This window comes from Verticillium dahliae, genomic scaffold (assembly GCF_000150675.1).
Source record: "Verticillium dahliae VdLs.17 supercont1.28 genomic scaffold, whole genome shotgun sequence".
Lineage (NCBI taxonomy): Eukaryota > Fungi > Ascomycota > Sordariomycetes > Glomerellales > Plectosphaerellaceae > Verticillium > Verticillium dahliae.
Genome location: NW_009276942.1, coordinates 125,870 through 142,480, shown reverse-complemented (window position 1 = coordinate 142,480; position 16,611 = coordinate 125,870). Strand labels below are relative to the sequence as shown.

Sequence of the window (16,611 nt, the reverse complement as noted above, 5' to 3'; positions counted from 1 at the left end):
GAAGCTGAGGAAGGATGTGGTCCGGGTTGCTCCGTGACGAATGAAGTTCTTTTGCTGCCTTGATGAAGGAGGAAGAGGATGACGAGGTGGACGAGCCCGGGGCCGTTCTGCTTCAATTTCTTGGCGATCGCGGTGAGATCGCCCATGAGCTTGACATCAATTTGTGAATCTGGAGGGGGGGCACAGGCGCGAGTCAGTATTGCGGGCTTCAATCGATATGAAATCATGTTTCGCTGGGAGAGGAAGGAAGAGGCTCTCACCATGCCGTAGCAGACCGTCTCGCACGTCTCGTCGTCGGCCGAGTCTTCGTCGTCGAGACTGACGGCTCGGGAGAGTCGCCGCAGCGAGAGCCGGCTGGAGTGAGATCGACCCATGGACGAGGCCGGCGACGTGGGATAGCCGCCTTGGTCGCTGCCCGGCGACAGGCCGCCGCATGTCGAGTGGCTGGATCCCGGCTTCAACGGCGTCCATTGCCTGCTGACTGGGGATGTTGGGGCGCGCGACCCCAGAGATGTGGATGTGGATGTGCTGCGATATCGTCAGTTTTTGGTTTTTTTTTTCACACAGCCAAATGAAGAAAAAGTTCGTGAAACACGAAGCACCCAAGACAAAACGGACCTTGTGCTGCTGTCGCCGTGGCCGTGTCCTCTGCTGTAGCCGTATACGTCCGTCTCGACTCGTGTGTTGGCGAGATACCACTCTGCGCTCCGGTCCTCACTGTCCTCCGAGTTGAGCAGAAATTGCAGCGACATTATGGCGGCGGATGCATCGGTCTGCGTATCGTTCCGGTCTCGAGCTTCTCCTCTACAGGGCGATGTGTTTTTCAAGTCTCTTTGTGCGGTGTTGCTGTTGCAGAGGTAGGAAAGCGTATGAGGTTGGTATGGTGCAAGATGCGGTCATAAGCTTGTGTGATATGGGATGGAGTCTTAGGCTGAGAAAGCTCGATGAGGTCAAGCACCAGGCACACACCAAGGCGAAGGGCGGGGCGCCTCTTCTTTAGACCGACGGGGTCGCGGACTTTGGACAGACGACAGAGGGCCGATGCCGAATCCGATGCGAAGAGGAAGCGAAAGAGAGAAGGGCAGAGTACGAAGAGGCGTAGCGTCCGGGCTTCCGGGGCACAGCATTTCTCTCCAAGGGGGAACCCCCCCCCCCCTCTCTTCTCAGAGAGGCCCAACGCGTAATGTACAGGTCAGGGGACCCAGGTAGACTCGGGGGCTTTTAGGTTTTCGGTCTATGGGTTTGCATTTGGATTCTCTGTATCATTCTGAAAATCTAATCTTGTCGGGGGAACTCTATGCTCGGCAGTCGACGGGCTCCCTTCGGCACTCGCGGGCGGCACGTCGCAGACAAGACACTGCACGGAAGAGCACAGCACTTCCCTCTCTCCGTGTTTGTGTGTGATCCTCCGTTTCCGCTGCCTCTATTAGTCCTTTCCAACTATCGTGTGTTCTGCCCTGAAGCCATCAGGGTATCTGCTCTCTTCGAGCTTGTCTCTGTCCTGTCTCTGTCAGGTCTCTGTCCTGTCCACGCGTGGGTAGTGGCGCAGCGAAATCTCACAACGTCATGAGTGTCCGCCTGGCCGCTTGGCAACATGTGTCTCTGAGTCTGACGGCTTGCACCATCTCACTTTTACCGCAGACGGTTGCGACGTTCGATCGCTTCATCTCTCTCTCTCTCTCTCTCTCTGCCGTACTGTACGTCCCCCAGCATGGAGCGAGTGGAAGCTTCTCTCGCGCCCGTTTCACCCTGTCATGGAACATGATCGCCCTCCCTTGTACCTCGCCTTGGGTTGAACGAGTCGGATCGGCAGATTGACAGAGAGACCAACAGACATGCACACAGACAGACAGTAACAGCGAGCAGATGCACAGCAAGTCCAGCCGCGCGCACGGCACGACCCGCGGCGTCGGCATCGCAATCAGAGCATAGCCCCCGACCCCATCCTGGGCGCCAACAGTCTGTACTGTACATGTACGGTCTTCCTTGGCTTACTTACTCACTCACTCACCACCAGCCCGCCTGCATCCCTTCTGGGCCCTCTTCTCCACACCTCTCTTTCTCTTACCTGGAGATCCCTGCATGTTGAACGCCCTGTAGAGCTGCCGTTTAGGGGAGGGGGTTGCCAACGTCAGGCTCAGCCACCACGTTGCGTCCTCCGCCGTCACGCCCGCCCCCTTAGCCCCCCCTGCTTGACCCTATGGGATTCTCCATCTGGCGGGCTCACTGCTTTTCTTGCCCACTTGCCTGTATCCGTTTTGCCTTTTCGCCTACACGTTGGTTTGGTGGAAGGGGGGGGGGGGGGGGGGGCGCCGCCGCCGGGTCTGCCTGAAAGTAAACGGTGGGTGGTAAGCGGTCCTCGGCACCAAAAAGATGCCATCACCACCACCAGGACTGAAAAGGGCATCAGGCAACCCAGCAGGCGCGCAAGTTATTAATCAATCAAGCTCTGGGCTGGCGTTTGCTGTCCCCAGGGTTGGGTGGCATGGCCAAGGTCGCAATGGTACCTTGCTCCCGAAGCGCTCGACACCCCAATACCGGGAATCCGAGAGCCACACACACACACACACACTCACAGAGAGAGAGAGTGTGTGTGAGAGCGAGAGAGAGAGCAAATGCAAAAGTATACAAGATCACCAGTGCATTTCCTCGGCAGCCTAGGGGGGTGACGCGGCGCTCGGGGTCTCGAAGATGGCCGACCAGCATTGCCCATTGTTTTGTCGGGCTCTGCTGCGGGCGCTGCTGTACTTATTACGCCGTATAAGCCGGAAACCTAAAAAGACATGCCCATACGCCTAACCTCTATAGGGGCTATAGCACATGGCATGTGGCATGAATGGGGGTCATGGCCCCGGCTTGTGTGGGCGGGAAAGCCAGAGCTGCTGGTCGAGGGCGACGTGGAGCATGGGCGACAGGGAGCAACCAAGGCATCGCACGCCTTGCCTTGCCCTTGACATGTATTTCACTGCCGTGTGGAACAAAAACCGAAGCTTCCGGCGGGGAACGGGGGAGGGAAAGTTTCGCGTCACCCCCCAGCGAGCGCGCGCGCGCTCTCACGAGACAGAGGCAGAAATGGGGGGTCGTGTGAGTGGCACCCCCCCCCTCCCCTTCTAACCCGCCGCTACCCCTTGTGACTTGTATCTGTGCCTGAGCCTGTCTCTATATGGCTTAGGAACTGTTTCTTCCATGGCGCGACGCTCCAGTGGTGTATCTGTCAGCGGCACCACACTGACTCGCATGGCGGGCGGCGAAATGCAGTGCCGAGACAGAAGGGGAAACTGGAAGGGAGTGGCGCGCCAGGGTCACCAAACGAAAGTGTCTTTGACTTTGAGCAGGGTCTCCTCTGCAGGTTTAACTTTTCCTGACGAAAAGCTTGACGCAACATGAAGCAGTAGGCAGAAACTCGCCGACGGGATAATACAGCAAGGAGAGAGAGAGGCAGGGAGACGGAGGACATGTGGCCTGACAGGTCGAGGTCGATCGAATGGCCAAGACGGGAGAAACGAGTGAGAGAGAGATGGGCAGGTGACATGACCGCCCTGGCCCATTGATCTCGTCGTCGACGTTGGTGCGCCGCTGGACCACCCGATGCAGCCTCCCGCCCGCTGTCACTCCTCATGCGGGTGCCTGCGTCTTTGACCAACGGCAACGTCCCCGGCCGCCGTTGGCCGAGACTGATCACTCGGCGCCACGCCGTCCTTCACCGGCCGGAGGGTGGCGACACGAAGCGGTTGCAAGGCTCTGTCCAATGGGTATGGTAGTGAGTGTGTGATTTTTTGTCGAGACACTCCAACGAAGATTACATGCAATGAAAATCATAGATGATGTGGATATGGCCGACATCCACCAGCAGCTGTCTTAGATTGCAGCCTCTCTGCCCCTGGCTCGTAGCGATTCGCAGGCGGTTGCTTCACGCAGTTTGCCTTACGCATGCTGCAAGCCGCCTGCTCGGTCTGGCCAAGCAGTACCGTGGTGATCGTGGTGGACTTTTGGCCACAAGGATGAAGTGAGCGCCCGTTTGGCTGCGGTCAATATATCAGCATCTGGGGGTGAAGACACAGCTCGTCTGTCCGCCGGCTATTCACGTTGCCTGCCTCTTGGGCAAACAGGGCACTTGTACATGCGCAGACATGAAGACCAGCGTCGAGTATAAAATATGTCTCGCTCTCACTCTCGCCGTGAGGATGTATGACCATGCACTTGCCGCTCATGTCGAGTACGCCGTCTGTGATACAACACGCAGAGACCAGATGACGACCCCTGAAGAACCGCACACGCGACAGTACAGTCATATCAACGGTACTGTCGCCGACCTCCACGACCGTCTGGTTGTATCTGAGCTCTGCAAAGGCTGGGCAGTCTACCGCGATGCTTCCGAATGGATGAACTTTCGATCTCTCTTTGCAGATGATGCCACCGTCTGGACAAGTGAGTCTCCGTCCGTTGTTCCATCTCCAGTACCCATTGCCCACACATGTATCATGCTTTTTTGGCTATCAATTACTGAATCCTTCATCACTTGTTGAGCTGAAAAAGCACTGAAGCAGCTGGTTCTAATGAGTGTTTCCCAATAGCATGGTCTGGCCCTCGAAAGATCGACGACTTTATATCCATCTCAAAAGCCGGCAAGGCTGCCGGTGCCTTTATCCAGCACCGCGAATGTGGCACCCTTGTCGAGCTGAACCGCGAAGTAGGCCGCGCCCTGGGCAAGATGAAGGCGACCATCACTCAGCGCTTCACCTCTGTGAACGGGGGGCCTGCGTTCGACGTCGACTGCGATTGTCGCTTCTTGTTCTTCTGCGAAGCACAACCCGTCAGTGACATCGGCCAGCCCCATACAAAAGCCGACGCACCGAACGGCAAGGTGGTTGAGGGTGAGATGAAGCCCAAACCAGAGGAGGGACCTTCCGACGAGCAGCAATGCGATGCTTCTGCGGCAACTATAAGCTCGGGAACCATGGAAGATCGGATTGCTGTCGATCAGGAAGTAAATGCCACAAGCGGCAACGTCCAGCACCAGGCCCAGACGGCCTGGAAAGTCCGCTTCGTCAAGCTCGTCTACGAGAAGGATCGCGTGGTGCCCGTCGACGGCCGCTCGGCCCCCACGTTCCCAGATGAGGTCCTCGCCAAATACCCCGAGGGCTATCGCTACCTGGGGGCGGCGCAGGCGTCTCTAGGCTACGAGGTTGACACAAAGCTCGCCACGGTGAAGGATCAAGACACATGGGGGCGGATGTACAGCTGCATGGAGAATTGGCTGGCGGGCGCCAATGACCCAGGACTGTTTTGGGAGTAGACATGCACTCTCTCTCTTATTTCGGTCAGTAGAGCATCACAACCCAGCACGAGAGCTTGGAAGCGGGCAGTGTGTGTCAGAAGAAGAAGAAGAAGAAGAAAATAGATTAAGCCAGATGCCACGCTACGGGCACCAACTCGAGAATAGAAAGGAGTTCACGCCACATGAACCAGAACCATGGCAAACGCTATGCTCCAGACCCAAGCCCTAGATAATGACAAGCCGGCGGCCGCAGAAACATCCACAAGACCCGGAACCGGCCCGGACGCAAACGTCGCGGCCTCCGTCGGCGCAGTGTCGGGCGCAGCCACAGCCTGCGACGGCCGAGCCGGCGCCTCGCACAGGCCGACAATGGCGTGAATGTCCTGGACCCTTCGGACGGCCATCGGGCGCTCGCCGCAGTTTCGGTACTGCGCCATGTAGACGACGTCGGACTCGAGGTCGAAGACGGCGTAGGCGGAGCGCAGGAACGTGTCGCCGAGCAGGGCAAAGTCGTCGTCGGGCACGAAGCCCAGGACGCAGCGCGGCGGGTCGGCGCGCGTGCGGCGCACCATTTCGGCGTAGGGCACGCGGATGGTGAGGCTCCTGCCGAAGGAGAAGTCGAGGGTGCCGGGGGCGTCGGCCATGCTGCAGTCGACCTCGTAGAAGGTGTGGCTCGTCTCGGGGTCATCAGGCGAGCTCGAGGGCGGGGCGCCAAAGTCGGCGGCGATGGCGTCGGCGAGGGCGCGTGGCAGAAGGGTCATGGTGGCGCCGCTGTCGAGGAAGACGGGGAGGCCGGCGGCGGCGACGTAGGGGGCGCGGGTGACGCCGCTCGGGGGCGTCAGGGCGAGGGACCTGAGGTTGACCCAGAAGCGGGCGACCCTGTCGGGGGCCTGCTGGGCGGGAATCACGGGCAGCGCCGCGAGGTGACCTGAGTACTTTGCCGTGTCGATGCCGCCAAGGACAAGGAGGCCCTGCTGTTCCGTCTTGGAGCCGAGAGCGAGTGAGTAGGCCTTTGTGCGAATGGCGCCCTGAGCGACAAGCTCATCCATCATGTTCGGGTAGGTGACTGTGTAGTTTTTGCCGTGACCGAGGCCGAGGATGCCGGCGAACTGATCTGTTGTAGCCGTAGCCATGCCGAAACGTACGTGAGAGAGAACTGGTGATCCGGCAAAAGAGACGTCATCACGAACGTAGCTGATGTTGGCCGTGCCGATGCCATAGCGAAGGGAGGCCGTTGAGGAAAGGAGGGACGATGACGATGAGCGGGCTGGATCATAGACACCCACGGCTTGACAGAAGCGCTGGTCCGCCGGACGCAGCACGGTGCAGTCAGGGTTGACCCAGAGCTCGAACGAGCCCGTGTCAAGTTGCGCGTAGACCGGCTGAGGTGGTGTGCCAATGTTGACTGACCAGCTGTCAGTGAGATACTGCTCCAGTACAGACGAAATGAAGACTCACGCTGCGCGTAATAGGCAACATCAGAACGGTTGGCAAGCTCGACCTCGATCTGTCGACTGAAGACGCCACGCTTCGTCGAGTGGATGATGGGAAGGGTGTAAAATGCGCCCGTATCATCATCATCGTCGTCAACGGGAAGCTGTCGTCGTGAGGCTTCTCCATCATGTTGATCCCCCCGGCCACCGGTGACCGGCACCGGTAACGTCATTGAAAGGCCAAATGTTCCATCGTCGGCCGGTAGCTGAGGCCACGCGAGCGCAAACACAGCGAGGCAAAGAAACAGAAGGAATGACAGGGCCATCGCCAGCGACGGCGAGCAACGGAGATCGATGCTCACGGCTGTGGCGACAGCATGGATTTGACCAGCTGGCGCACGCAGACAAGTCGACTGTCGTAGCGTCAATGACAGAAAGAACAAGGGCTCAAGGATCGCGAGCCCAAGTCGGAAAGAAGAACAGAACCAAAAGGAGAGACCGCAAAGGAGAGAAACGAATGATCAAGAGTCAGCCATCCAGATGGCGACGATGAAGCGATCGCAACCCAGGATGACAGCTGGCAGCTCACGGGAAACAGACGAGTACTAGTATCGTCTCGTGTCGGCTCCTGTCTGTTCTCTGGCCAATGCTCCCCCTCATTAGATCAAACTCAAGACAGAACCCTATTCTTGGCATTTGGTGTCGCAGTCGGTGCTAAAAGAGCATGTCGGCATGATTCAGCACGGCTGGACATGGGGAAACTTGGGATGGGAACGCGAGTAGCCGGTCGCAAGAGATCAGAGACGAGAGTTGCCGCCCCTCTTGGACAATGACCAAGGTGCTTCTCAGCTCCCAGTATAGCCCACATGGCTGTCGAAAAACGGGATGGCACGCGACATCTTGCTGTCAGTCCTTTGTTGTCAGTGGCCCCTTCGACTCCTTGGCCCCCAATGCGAAACCTCGGATGCCATCTGGAAACACGGATCGTTGTAGATCAGACAGGGCACAGATGGGGGCCCCCCCTGGCTGCTGACCGAAGGGATGTTGCTGTAGACACTTTCCGGTGTCGGTGGGCATCGGTCAGTGAAGAGTATCCACACGAAAGCAGCAGAAATCTCAAGCATATAAACTATTGAAACCCCCTGCGTCTGGATCATGCAAGAACACCGTTCATGGCCTTTGCGTGATCGTACACCAGCGGCTTTGCCTCCTCATCATCCAAGAAGATGGTGAATCCGTCATCGTGGTTACGTCCCGATGAATATCCAGAGAAGCCAAACTGCCAGAACATGTCCGATATCTTCTCCTCAATCGAGATGGCCTGCCACCCACCCAACACCTCGATCCGTCCCTTGTCGGCCGTCTTTCCAAGCTGCTCCTGACGCGCCTTGTCCGTCATCCAGCCGTATTCCTCATGCACCACCGGCTTGCCCGCTGTACGGCCCGCCTCGGCGTGGTCGCGAATCCACTGGTTTGTCCATTCGACCGTCTTGCTCCACCAGTCGGGGTACGAGTGGAAGACGCCAAAGTCAATGTTCCGCAGTTTGAGTTCGCCGTCAAAGTCGTTGCCATCGCCGCCGTTGTAGAAGTGATCGTCCGACTGGCGATTGAAGGCTCCCTCGCCACCCGTGGCCACAAGGTGGTTCGCGTCAACGCTCTTGATGTGCGTGGAGATCTCGTCCACCCACTCGAGCAGAAGTTCCGGCGTACAGTCACCGCTCGAAGGCAGGTTCCGCGTCCCGTCGGCCGCGCACCGCAACTCGTTGGCGACCTCCCACGCGAAAATGGCTGGCGAGTCGGCGTACCGCCCGACAACCTCGGAGAGATACTTCTTGTACGCCGCCTTGATGGTCGGCTGACGGTAGAACTGTGTGCGGCGTTACATGTCAGTCACATCACGGGGCACCAGATGTCGGCCCTACTGCTCGGCAGACTCACATCGTCGTGGTACCGGAAACCAAGGTTCGTTGTGTACACGTCCATGCCGCCGTAGTCGGCCCAGTTGTTCGTCAGCGTCACGATGAGCTTGATGCCCGTCTTTTCCGCGGCCGCGACCACCTTGTCCAGCGGTGCCAGGTTGACCTCGACCGTTCCACCAGGCGACCACGTCTGGAACACCGTTGCCGGGTCCTGCTGACCGTAGCGTGGAAGGCCGTTCGGGTCATATGTCGAGTTGGCCTCGTTGAACCCCCACGTCCGGAAGACAGTGAGCCCAGCGTCGAGGGCGGCCTTCATGCCGAGCTCAATGTCCGCTTGTGTCTGAACCCATGTCAGTCGCCCATCACCACTGCCCGGACAGAATCGACAAGTGACAGGTCACGTACGTTGCTAAAAGGCCAGTAGTAGGCGTTGCTGCCGGCGAAGATGAAGTCCTTGCCGTCGACCGCGAAGTGCTGCCCGTTCACCGAGACAAACTGCGCCTCAACCTCACGGCCTGCGAGGGCCATGCCCAGCGAGAGAAGTGTCGAGATGCGTGGATGCATGGTTGGCGATGATCAGCGGGTCGGTGGATAGCTAGAGCTGGCTGGAGAGCAGACGAGGCGCTACATGACAGCCTGTCGCAAGGTATTTAATGGTTTCTGGCATTTGTCGATCGTCTCGTCCAGTCAACTACCAAGGTCTTGCTGCCCGAGGCATTGGAGCTTGTCATCTCCCCGTGACGCGCTCACCACGACTGACCCCTTGCCGGATCTGCCACTGCGAGATTATCCTTCGGCGATCGACAGGCCGTCGTGCCGGGAGTGCCCCGGCTACGAGGCCACCTAGCTGGATTCGACAGCGGCTTGCCCGCATCCGCTGTGCCGGACGTTATGAGAATGGCGGACCCGCCGACGATCTCCCCCCCATTGAATTTGATGCGCCGTGGTTGATCTGCCCTTTGACGCGGAGGGCATGAGCACATGAGCACCTAGTTGCTTGGCTTCTGGCGCGCCTGGAGGCAGGATGCTCTCCGCATGCCCGGCAACGCCAATAGAATGGAAGAATAGTAGGATAGAACACAAGAAAGCCGGGTGCCTTGCGCGAAATTTCTGTCGACGTTTGAGATGAATGGTGGAATCCGCATTTCATCTGGATGAAGCGCCGGCGATGGAGTCTTCCCCACACAACAGCCTCTAGATTGGCGGGCCATCCCGGCAATCGACGGCACTTGGACTGGGGATGCTTGTCCCCTTCTCCATGGTCGGTTTCTGCCAGATTGGCGAGTTTGCTGGCTTGATGAGGTTGTGAGTTCAGATGAAGGAATTGGTGGAGCTCATCGGCTCTGGTCAACACCATGTCCGCCTGTGGAAATGGATGCCGAGGCCGATCGAACTTGCTGGATAGAACTTTCTTCTTTCAAGAGTTTCTGGCCTCTTCATCAAGCATCTTCAGGGTTTGAGGAGCTGTATGCACAAATAGGTTGTCTACGGTGCCTAGATATTCAAGAGATTGGCGCAAGTTATGTGCCAGCTGCTTCGAAGCAACAATCGTCTTCGTGTAAGTCGAGATCGATTTACATCTATGTCTAGCTGGAGTCATGTGTCAATCGGCGAGTCATCAACTCCTTAACACATCACGCAGGTCACTTCTCGCCAAGAGGTACTCCAACCACTGCACGATGTAGCCACTTGTCTCTTGAATTGCTCTATTTGGACGTCTCGTAATATTCGCCTTGAACTCCATAACGCCATTCGTGTTCGCATTCTCGCCACCAATTCCTTCCTCGTGCTCCGCTCAAGCGTAAGCCAGGTCTCCCAAGAGCCGGGGCAAATCATCGGCTCGCCAAGCCATCCAGTCATCCCAGCAAGCTTGATCCCAACATCGCCTCGTGCCGAGCTGGGGTGTCACTCTAACTGGCTCCGGACTCTCGACTGTCGACAGTGCAGACACCTCTCTACGTGAACCGATCAGCGCATGCCTCCCTCGCAGTCGAGCATGTCTTTCCTCACCTACGGATCTTCCAGTACTCCGACCCGGGAGCCGGCACCAACAAGATGACGCATACGACCAAGACAACAGCCCACGTCCGCCGCCACCACGGCCTCGCAGGCCTCCTTGACGATCCAGCTACGTCTTGCTCGACCTCGTCGTCTGAAGAGCACAAAGGGGGACTCCCGCACTCACAGTCTTCGAGGCAAGTAGAGCCAGGATACGAGCCGTACACAGAGTCGCCAGGATCGCTGTGCTCGCTACTCAGATTGATGACCGGAGGGGGAGAAGCGGTGCTGGGTTTCGGCAGCGTGGAATGAGAGGTTCGCGGCACGCGGCTCATGCCGTCTTCGGCGGCTGTTATGTTGTTGTCGAGGGCCGCCGCATTGTTGACGGGGGCCGGCACGTTGTTGACGGGGGCCGTTACGTTGTTGACGGGGGCCGGCACGTCGCCGTCGGTAGTCGTCACGTCGTGGCCGGGGCTCATAAAGTCATTGACGTACGCGGAGTAGATCCCACGAGCTTCTATTCTTCGCACGATGGAGCTGTAGTCAAAGTCCTCGCTGTCGTCCTCTTCGCTGTCTGACACGATGAACGACGACAGAGACCCGCGGAAGGGACTTTGTTCTTTCGCAAACAACTCACTCGGACCTGCATGTCAAACCGTCAGTCACACAATTCTGAAGCGCCGGGCAAGAAGGGGGAGGCCATACCGAAGAGTTGCTCGTTGGTCACGGTCCACTTTTTGTCAAAATCGTAGCTGCCCTTTGCGAGAGCAGCTTTGCCTGAGAAGGATGCTTCGGAGCCTTGCGTATGCGGAGAAGAACCAGCGACCGAGTCATTTTGGCTGTCGTCGCTTTGGCTGACGGAGTAGTCACAGTCTTCAAATTGCCATGTTCGCGATTGGGGTGGTGCTCCCAGCGAAGCGAGAGCGCTTGTCGTCACCTTCCAAGTTGGGTCCATCGTTCGATGGTGTGCATCGATTGTGTGTATCTCGGGAGATTTTGGATTGCGAGAGGTTTCATTTGAATGGCCTTCAGACCGGCCAGACATGAGTATTAGAATAAATGTCGCCTCGGAGAACCTTGAGTCCGCTATTCTGAATAGATGCGCCGTACGCCTCCTTGCCTCGAGTACGCGTCAAAGAAACAAAGGTGCTTTGTTGATTCAATTCATGATGACATGAGTCCGTGATCCCAACCATGGCAATTGTGCTCTTTGTTCCTCGTGTCCGAGCCCCCACGAATCCCATTCTGTAATTGCCTGCTCAAAACTGGCGATGAAGTCAAGATACCTCTACCTATCACGAACGCGCTTCACCAGATTAAGATGGGATCAGAAATGCAACAAACGATCTTTAGTTCCATTGTCCCGAAACAAACAAAGACTAAGCATGACCTGCCTTGAAACGCATCCTACCTGCCAACCTGTTCTTCTTCCTCTCCAGATAGGCAGCCCGGCTTTGCGCAAGTGTATGACCCAGATAGCGAACCCCTTTTCTGACTTGTGTTCCTGTGTTGGCCTGTGCGCTCTGAGTCGCAGCCATCGCTGCCGCAGTCCACCCAGCACGCCTGGCAGTGCCTCGCCGTGCCGCCGAATTGTCACCAACAAAGGTAGTAATGCTGCCGAGCTGCTGCTCAAACGGACGACCACCGATGTCGACACGCTGGGCCGTCGTGCGGAAGCTGCCATCGTCCAGCCACGTGCCGCGGCCCACCCAGTTCATCTCATCAACCGCGCGAAGCCGCGATTTCCTCGATGGTAACGGTGAACCATCGCGCGTAGTGTTTGTTACTTGCGAATCTGAAAGTCCCTGCGGAGGAGCAGCCGCCAGTGGCTCGTAGTTTGCGCCGAGGAGCGGATCCCATACGCCCCAATCCTGCGGGTGCCGCGGAACCGCAGCCAGTGAGGCCCAGTTCAGTCGAGGCTCTCCGGAACCCAGCGTGTTGGCGGGGTCAAAATAGTCTGCATCTACGATCGGGACAGTCGGTTCTCGTCGCTTGAGAGGCAACTCCTCGTCACATTCGTGGCACTGCACCTTGGGCAGGCCATTGGCTGTTTGTGACTTCCAAAAACCCGACCAACACTTGATGCAAAAGACATGGCGACCCTGACATTTGACGCGAATAGCAATGCGGCCTTCCCTGTAGTTATCTGAATGTTCGGCGGCTTTCTGGTCGAGGAATGTCCGGTCGAGGGCAACGAGCTTGTCTTTGCAAAGCAGGCATACAATGCTGTTGTCGGCATCGAGTTCTTGCTTCGAAACCACTTCGGCTATCGTTCCTCGGATTGCCTCGTCGAACATAACCTCATCCGCAAATCGAAGACTCCGCTTCTGCTTCAGGGCGAGGACGAGATTTCGAAAGCGGTCTGGATCGAGCAGAGCATTCCCTGCAAGCTGGTGGCCATCGAAGAATGTTCCTAGTTGAAGCAGAGCCAGCATAGCGGGCCCGTAGCTCTCAGTGACAGGAGGTCCGGTCAAAAAAGTGTCCGTAGGCCGCAAGAGGTTCAAGAAGTTCAGAAAGATCTTCTGGATCTGTGGCCTCGGCAGCCCGTTGTCTTCGGACAGTAGAACGGCCACGGTCGAGAGAATCTCGATCCGCTGTGCAAGACTGCACGTACTCGAGCCTCCTTCGCCCTTGTGAATGGTTTCCCAGTTGTCCTCGCTCTCAAAACTCTGAACAGCATCGCCGATGCGTGCAAAGAGCTCTTCTGGGGAGCATGCGTGTTCGTCACAGATCCAGCCTGCAATCGGCAAGACGGGGATCCCGTTGAATGGAAAGGCTGCTTGGATAGGAGGGTGTTTGTCCAGATAGTCGCGCTTGAGGGCTCTGCGTGTCGAGCCAGCTGTTGGTAGTGGTGCCACCTGTGCATATGTCTCCAAGAGGACCTCGTCATCGGCTATGGCGCGACGGGCCGAGCGGCAGCGGATGGCGTGGCTCATGTTCCTCAGCTCGGGCGCTGTGTTGGACTCTTGACAGTCACAAATTCGAGCCGTGTCGAAATGCTGCGGATCAAAAACGCAGGCCGACTCAACGTTGCAGACTTTCCAACGTTGGACGAGATCAGCAAAATTGTACGTCACGTTACCCTTGGAGAACATGGCAAGCAGGTATTCGCATAGTTTGGTCGTGTAGGCATCAGCAGCGGCATCGAGCCAGCGCGTAACGGCGTTGCCTCTGTTATTGTACCCGCCTTTGTCTTCGTTCGGGCGGAAACACTCCACCTCTGCTGGACGTCCTGCAGGCTCGATATAGGTGCAGGAGCACTCCGGGCATGGGTACTTGAAATGCTGGTCGACTTCGAACAGGGCCGGGCTGACGAGGCAGGTCCGGGGGAATGGATTGGCGCAACGGACGACATGGCAAAACCGGTGGCCAGCTTTCGGGTGTTGACCTCGTCTCTTCGGCGCAGGTTCTCCGTCATCGCGGGCCTTTTCTGTCGCATCTTCTTCTCGTTCCGGTGCTTGCCAGCACCGAAAGTAGCGGGTGAGCAGGATACACATGGCGACAGTGCTGAGTGAGTGGCAGGTCGGACTGAGGATGATGGAGCTTGCAACGGGCTTCCAGGTGGGAAGCCAAAGACAAGCTTGTGGTTAAGACGTGCAACCGAAGGATTATACATGGTTGGGGCATCGAGCCAGATCCGTCGTCCTACGGAAGAGGGGCGCACCAGGAATGCAGGCCTCAAAGGCCGGAGCGTGATTCTTTGTTTTGTTCAAGTGTCACGGCCGAAGCTGTCGTCGGACCCAAGGCGTTCTTTTGTATGGCCTAGAGGCTTCGAGGGGAATGATGTCGACAAAGACGGTCGAGCTACGCCCTCGAGTCTTTATCATTCATTGTCGATTGTGAAGAGGGGTCGGCGTTGAGAAGATCATGCTGCCGCTCGGTAACAAGTGTCATCCCGGAGGCAGCATGCTTGGGCGCTTTCTCCTGAGGCTGGGCTTTAGAAAATTCACTGCGGTTCCGAGAGGAGCACGATGCTCGAGCTCGAGGCGAGGGGAGACGTTCCCATGTTGACGAAGGGAAAGTGTTACAAGGGGTGTACCTTTTCGCGATGTCCCCAACGGAAAGAAGCTGGTAGGTGCCTACGGTACAGTGGGGAGACAAAAAGAGCGACGAATTTTTGTTATGAGAAATACTGATTTAACTTTCAAAATGCTATTATAAAATAAATGAAATAGCTATTAGTAATCTGAATACTAGATATTATAGATTCAGTAAGGTCCTACAAGTTTTATCACAATCATTATTTATAGTGATCTATAGAATAAGTAATAGAGGTTAGAAAACTACGTGTTCTTGTGTGGAAACGGAAATCCGTCGTTCTTTTTGTCGCATGACTGTAGTACCTGCCTACCTTGCTAGGTAGCGAAAGGAGCGGCAGGACGTAGTGGGGCCAGCACCCATGAGCCTGGGCTGGTGCTTCCTCAGGCTGGGACCATTGTCCTCTCAAATCTTCCCAACTCCATCCATTGACCTGACCGACGATCTTGTGATACCTCATTGACGAGAAGTACTGCAAAATCAGACAATCGAGGGCACATCAAAAAATGAGGTTAAGCCGACGCATCCGACATGACTTGCTATCAAACGCGTGGACAAGCCGAATGACAATTACCCGCTAGACTCTGCCAACTCACAGGATCACCCACCACCCCGATCACCATGCCTCGCAGACTCCTGGTTGTGGTCCAATCCTTCACCAAGTCCATCATCGATACGAAGGCAGAACGCTTGGAAGCCTCGCCGTCACCTGTCAGAAACTTAACAAGGAAAACAATGGCAGAACACCCGACCAGAGACGCGCAACGATTGGCAGCATTGGCAGCACGACCTATCCCAACCCAGGGAAACCCCTCTTGCCTCTATCAGGGACGCATCGCCAGCCTCATCCCGACGATTGGAGCCCGAAGGTAGCACACCAGCCAACGACCACCCACCCAGTCGGCATCCCGTCGCTGTCTGCTCGATGCAGCATCACAGCCGGATGAACCCCAACGCCTCCCTCAACCGGTACGATGCTGGCGCGCCCACTACTCATAAACCCTGGAGTACAGGACCCTTGGGAAGCAACCGAGACCGTCTGCGGGCGGCCTACTACCATTGGCATCGAGCCTGCAGCGGCCCAACCACCCAGCGTCGTCGCTGCCCTCACCTCGCCCTCAACTCGCATCGGCTCGAACGCTCCGCATTGTCAGCGAACGACGTGGTGCAGCCGCTCCTGCAGACTTCATGTGCGTCTGGCCAGTCAACTGTCGAGAGTGTCGTGATAGGGAGCACAGCTTTCCGCTTCCCCGGAGGCGCATGCTCGATGCTCGGTGCCCCAAGCGGCAAGTCGAGCTGTGTCGCGATGCCGTACCATCGTGCGAGCGAGACAGACGATGCAGTGAAGCCCACGCTCGCTCATCACTTATATATCGCGCAATTTCGTGCTGGTAGTACACCGTGTGGCCCTCTATTCATTTCTCCTTCTTGTATTGATACTGTTCTTGAAGCTGGTCTTTTTCGAGTCACTCTTCTGTTGTTCCATGCTGATTACCCCCCCCCCCCCCCCCCCCCCCCGCCCCGGGCCCCACTCATTCGAGGGGCCGTGTGTATTAACCCCAACCCAACAGCTCCTCTTGCAATTTTAATAGAAAGACAGGAGCGCCCAGATTCGGGAGTCTGGGTCGCTCTGAGAAGGGTGGAAGGGTTACCCTCACCCGGCGTCCCTCCCTCGATGCTTGAAACAAAGAGGGATGGATGAGCCAGCTTTACTTAAAAAGATACAGGGGCTACCTTGGTCCCAAACCCCTTACTAAAGACAGATCCGGCGGATGACTGGGGTGAGGCCCGACGAGTTTCCACACCTCGGGCCCTCCTCGACTCCGCCATGAGTGGAATGCCGGGTGATATGCGATAGAGCCCCTCCCTTTTTCACACATAGATCGGGTAAGCAAGATAAGCAAAATAGATCAGCCTGGTTGACGGGTGCGAGGACGCGGGTCCC

The 16,611-nt window shown here is 57.1% G+C and overlaps 5 protein-coding genes across 5 annotated transcripts in view; 1 reads left to right on the top strand and 4 right to left on the bottom strand.

The window, feature by feature from the left end:
• The window catches only part of VDAG_09616 (uncharacterized protein), a gene marked incomplete at both ends in the record, with an annotated part of 929 nt that extends 177 nt beyond the window's left edge, over positions 1–752 (bottom strand). Inside the window, 2 exons of the mRNA XM_009658577.1 lie at positions 261–528; positions 619–752. Coding sequence (XP_009656872.1) covers positions 261–528; positions 619–752 — 402 coding nt within the window. The remainder of the gene's footprint in view (positions 1–260; positions 529–618) is intronic.
• Positions 753–4,130: 3,378 nt separating this feature from the next.
• VDAG_09615 (uncharacterized protein) lies at positions 4,131–5,177 on the top strand (the record flags this gene model as incomplete). The annotated part of the gene is made up of 3 exons (XM_009658576.1): positions 4,131–4,428; positions 4,575–5,106; positions 5,168–5,177. The coding sequence occupies 3 exons, from the start codon at positions 4,131–4,133 to the stop codon at positions 5,175–5,177; spliced, it is 840 nt and encodes a 279-aa protein (XP_009656871.1).
• A 274-nt stretch (positions 5,178–5,451) lies between these two features.
• On the bottom strand, positions 5,452–6,944 carry VDAG_09614 (candidapepsin-2; the record flags this gene model as incomplete). The annotated part of the gene is made up of 2 exons (XM_009658575.1): positions 5,452–6,683; positions 6,737–6,944. 2 exons carry the CDS (start codon positions 6,942–6,944, stop codon positions 5,452–5,454), a joined length of 1,440 nt encoding a protein of 479 aa, XP_009656870.1.
• Positions 6,945–7,864: 920 nt separating this feature from the next.
• VDAG_09613 (mannan endo-1,4-beta-mannosidase) lies at positions 7,865–9,194 on the bottom strand (the record flags this gene model as incomplete). Its single annotated transcript, XM_009658574.1, has 3 exons — positions 7,865–8,578; positions 8,650–8,970; positions 9,036–9,194. The coding sequence occupies 3 exons, from the start codon at positions 9,192–9,194 to the stop codon at positions 7,865–7,867; spliced, it is 1,194 nt and encodes a 397-aa protein (XP_009656869.1).
• A 1,442-nt stretch (positions 9,195–10,636) lies between these two features.
• Positions 10,637–14,125, bottom strand: VDAG_09612 (uncharacterized protein; the record flags this gene model as incomplete). The annotated part of the gene is made up of 3 exons (XM_009658573.1): positions 10,637–11,271; positions 11,334–11,501; positions 12,040–14,125. 3 exons carry the CDS (start codon positions 14,123–14,125, stop codon positions 10,637–10,639), a joined length of 2,889 nt encoding a protein of 962 aa, XP_009656868.1.
• Between the last annotated feature and the right edge of the window lie 2,486 nt (positions 14,126–16,611).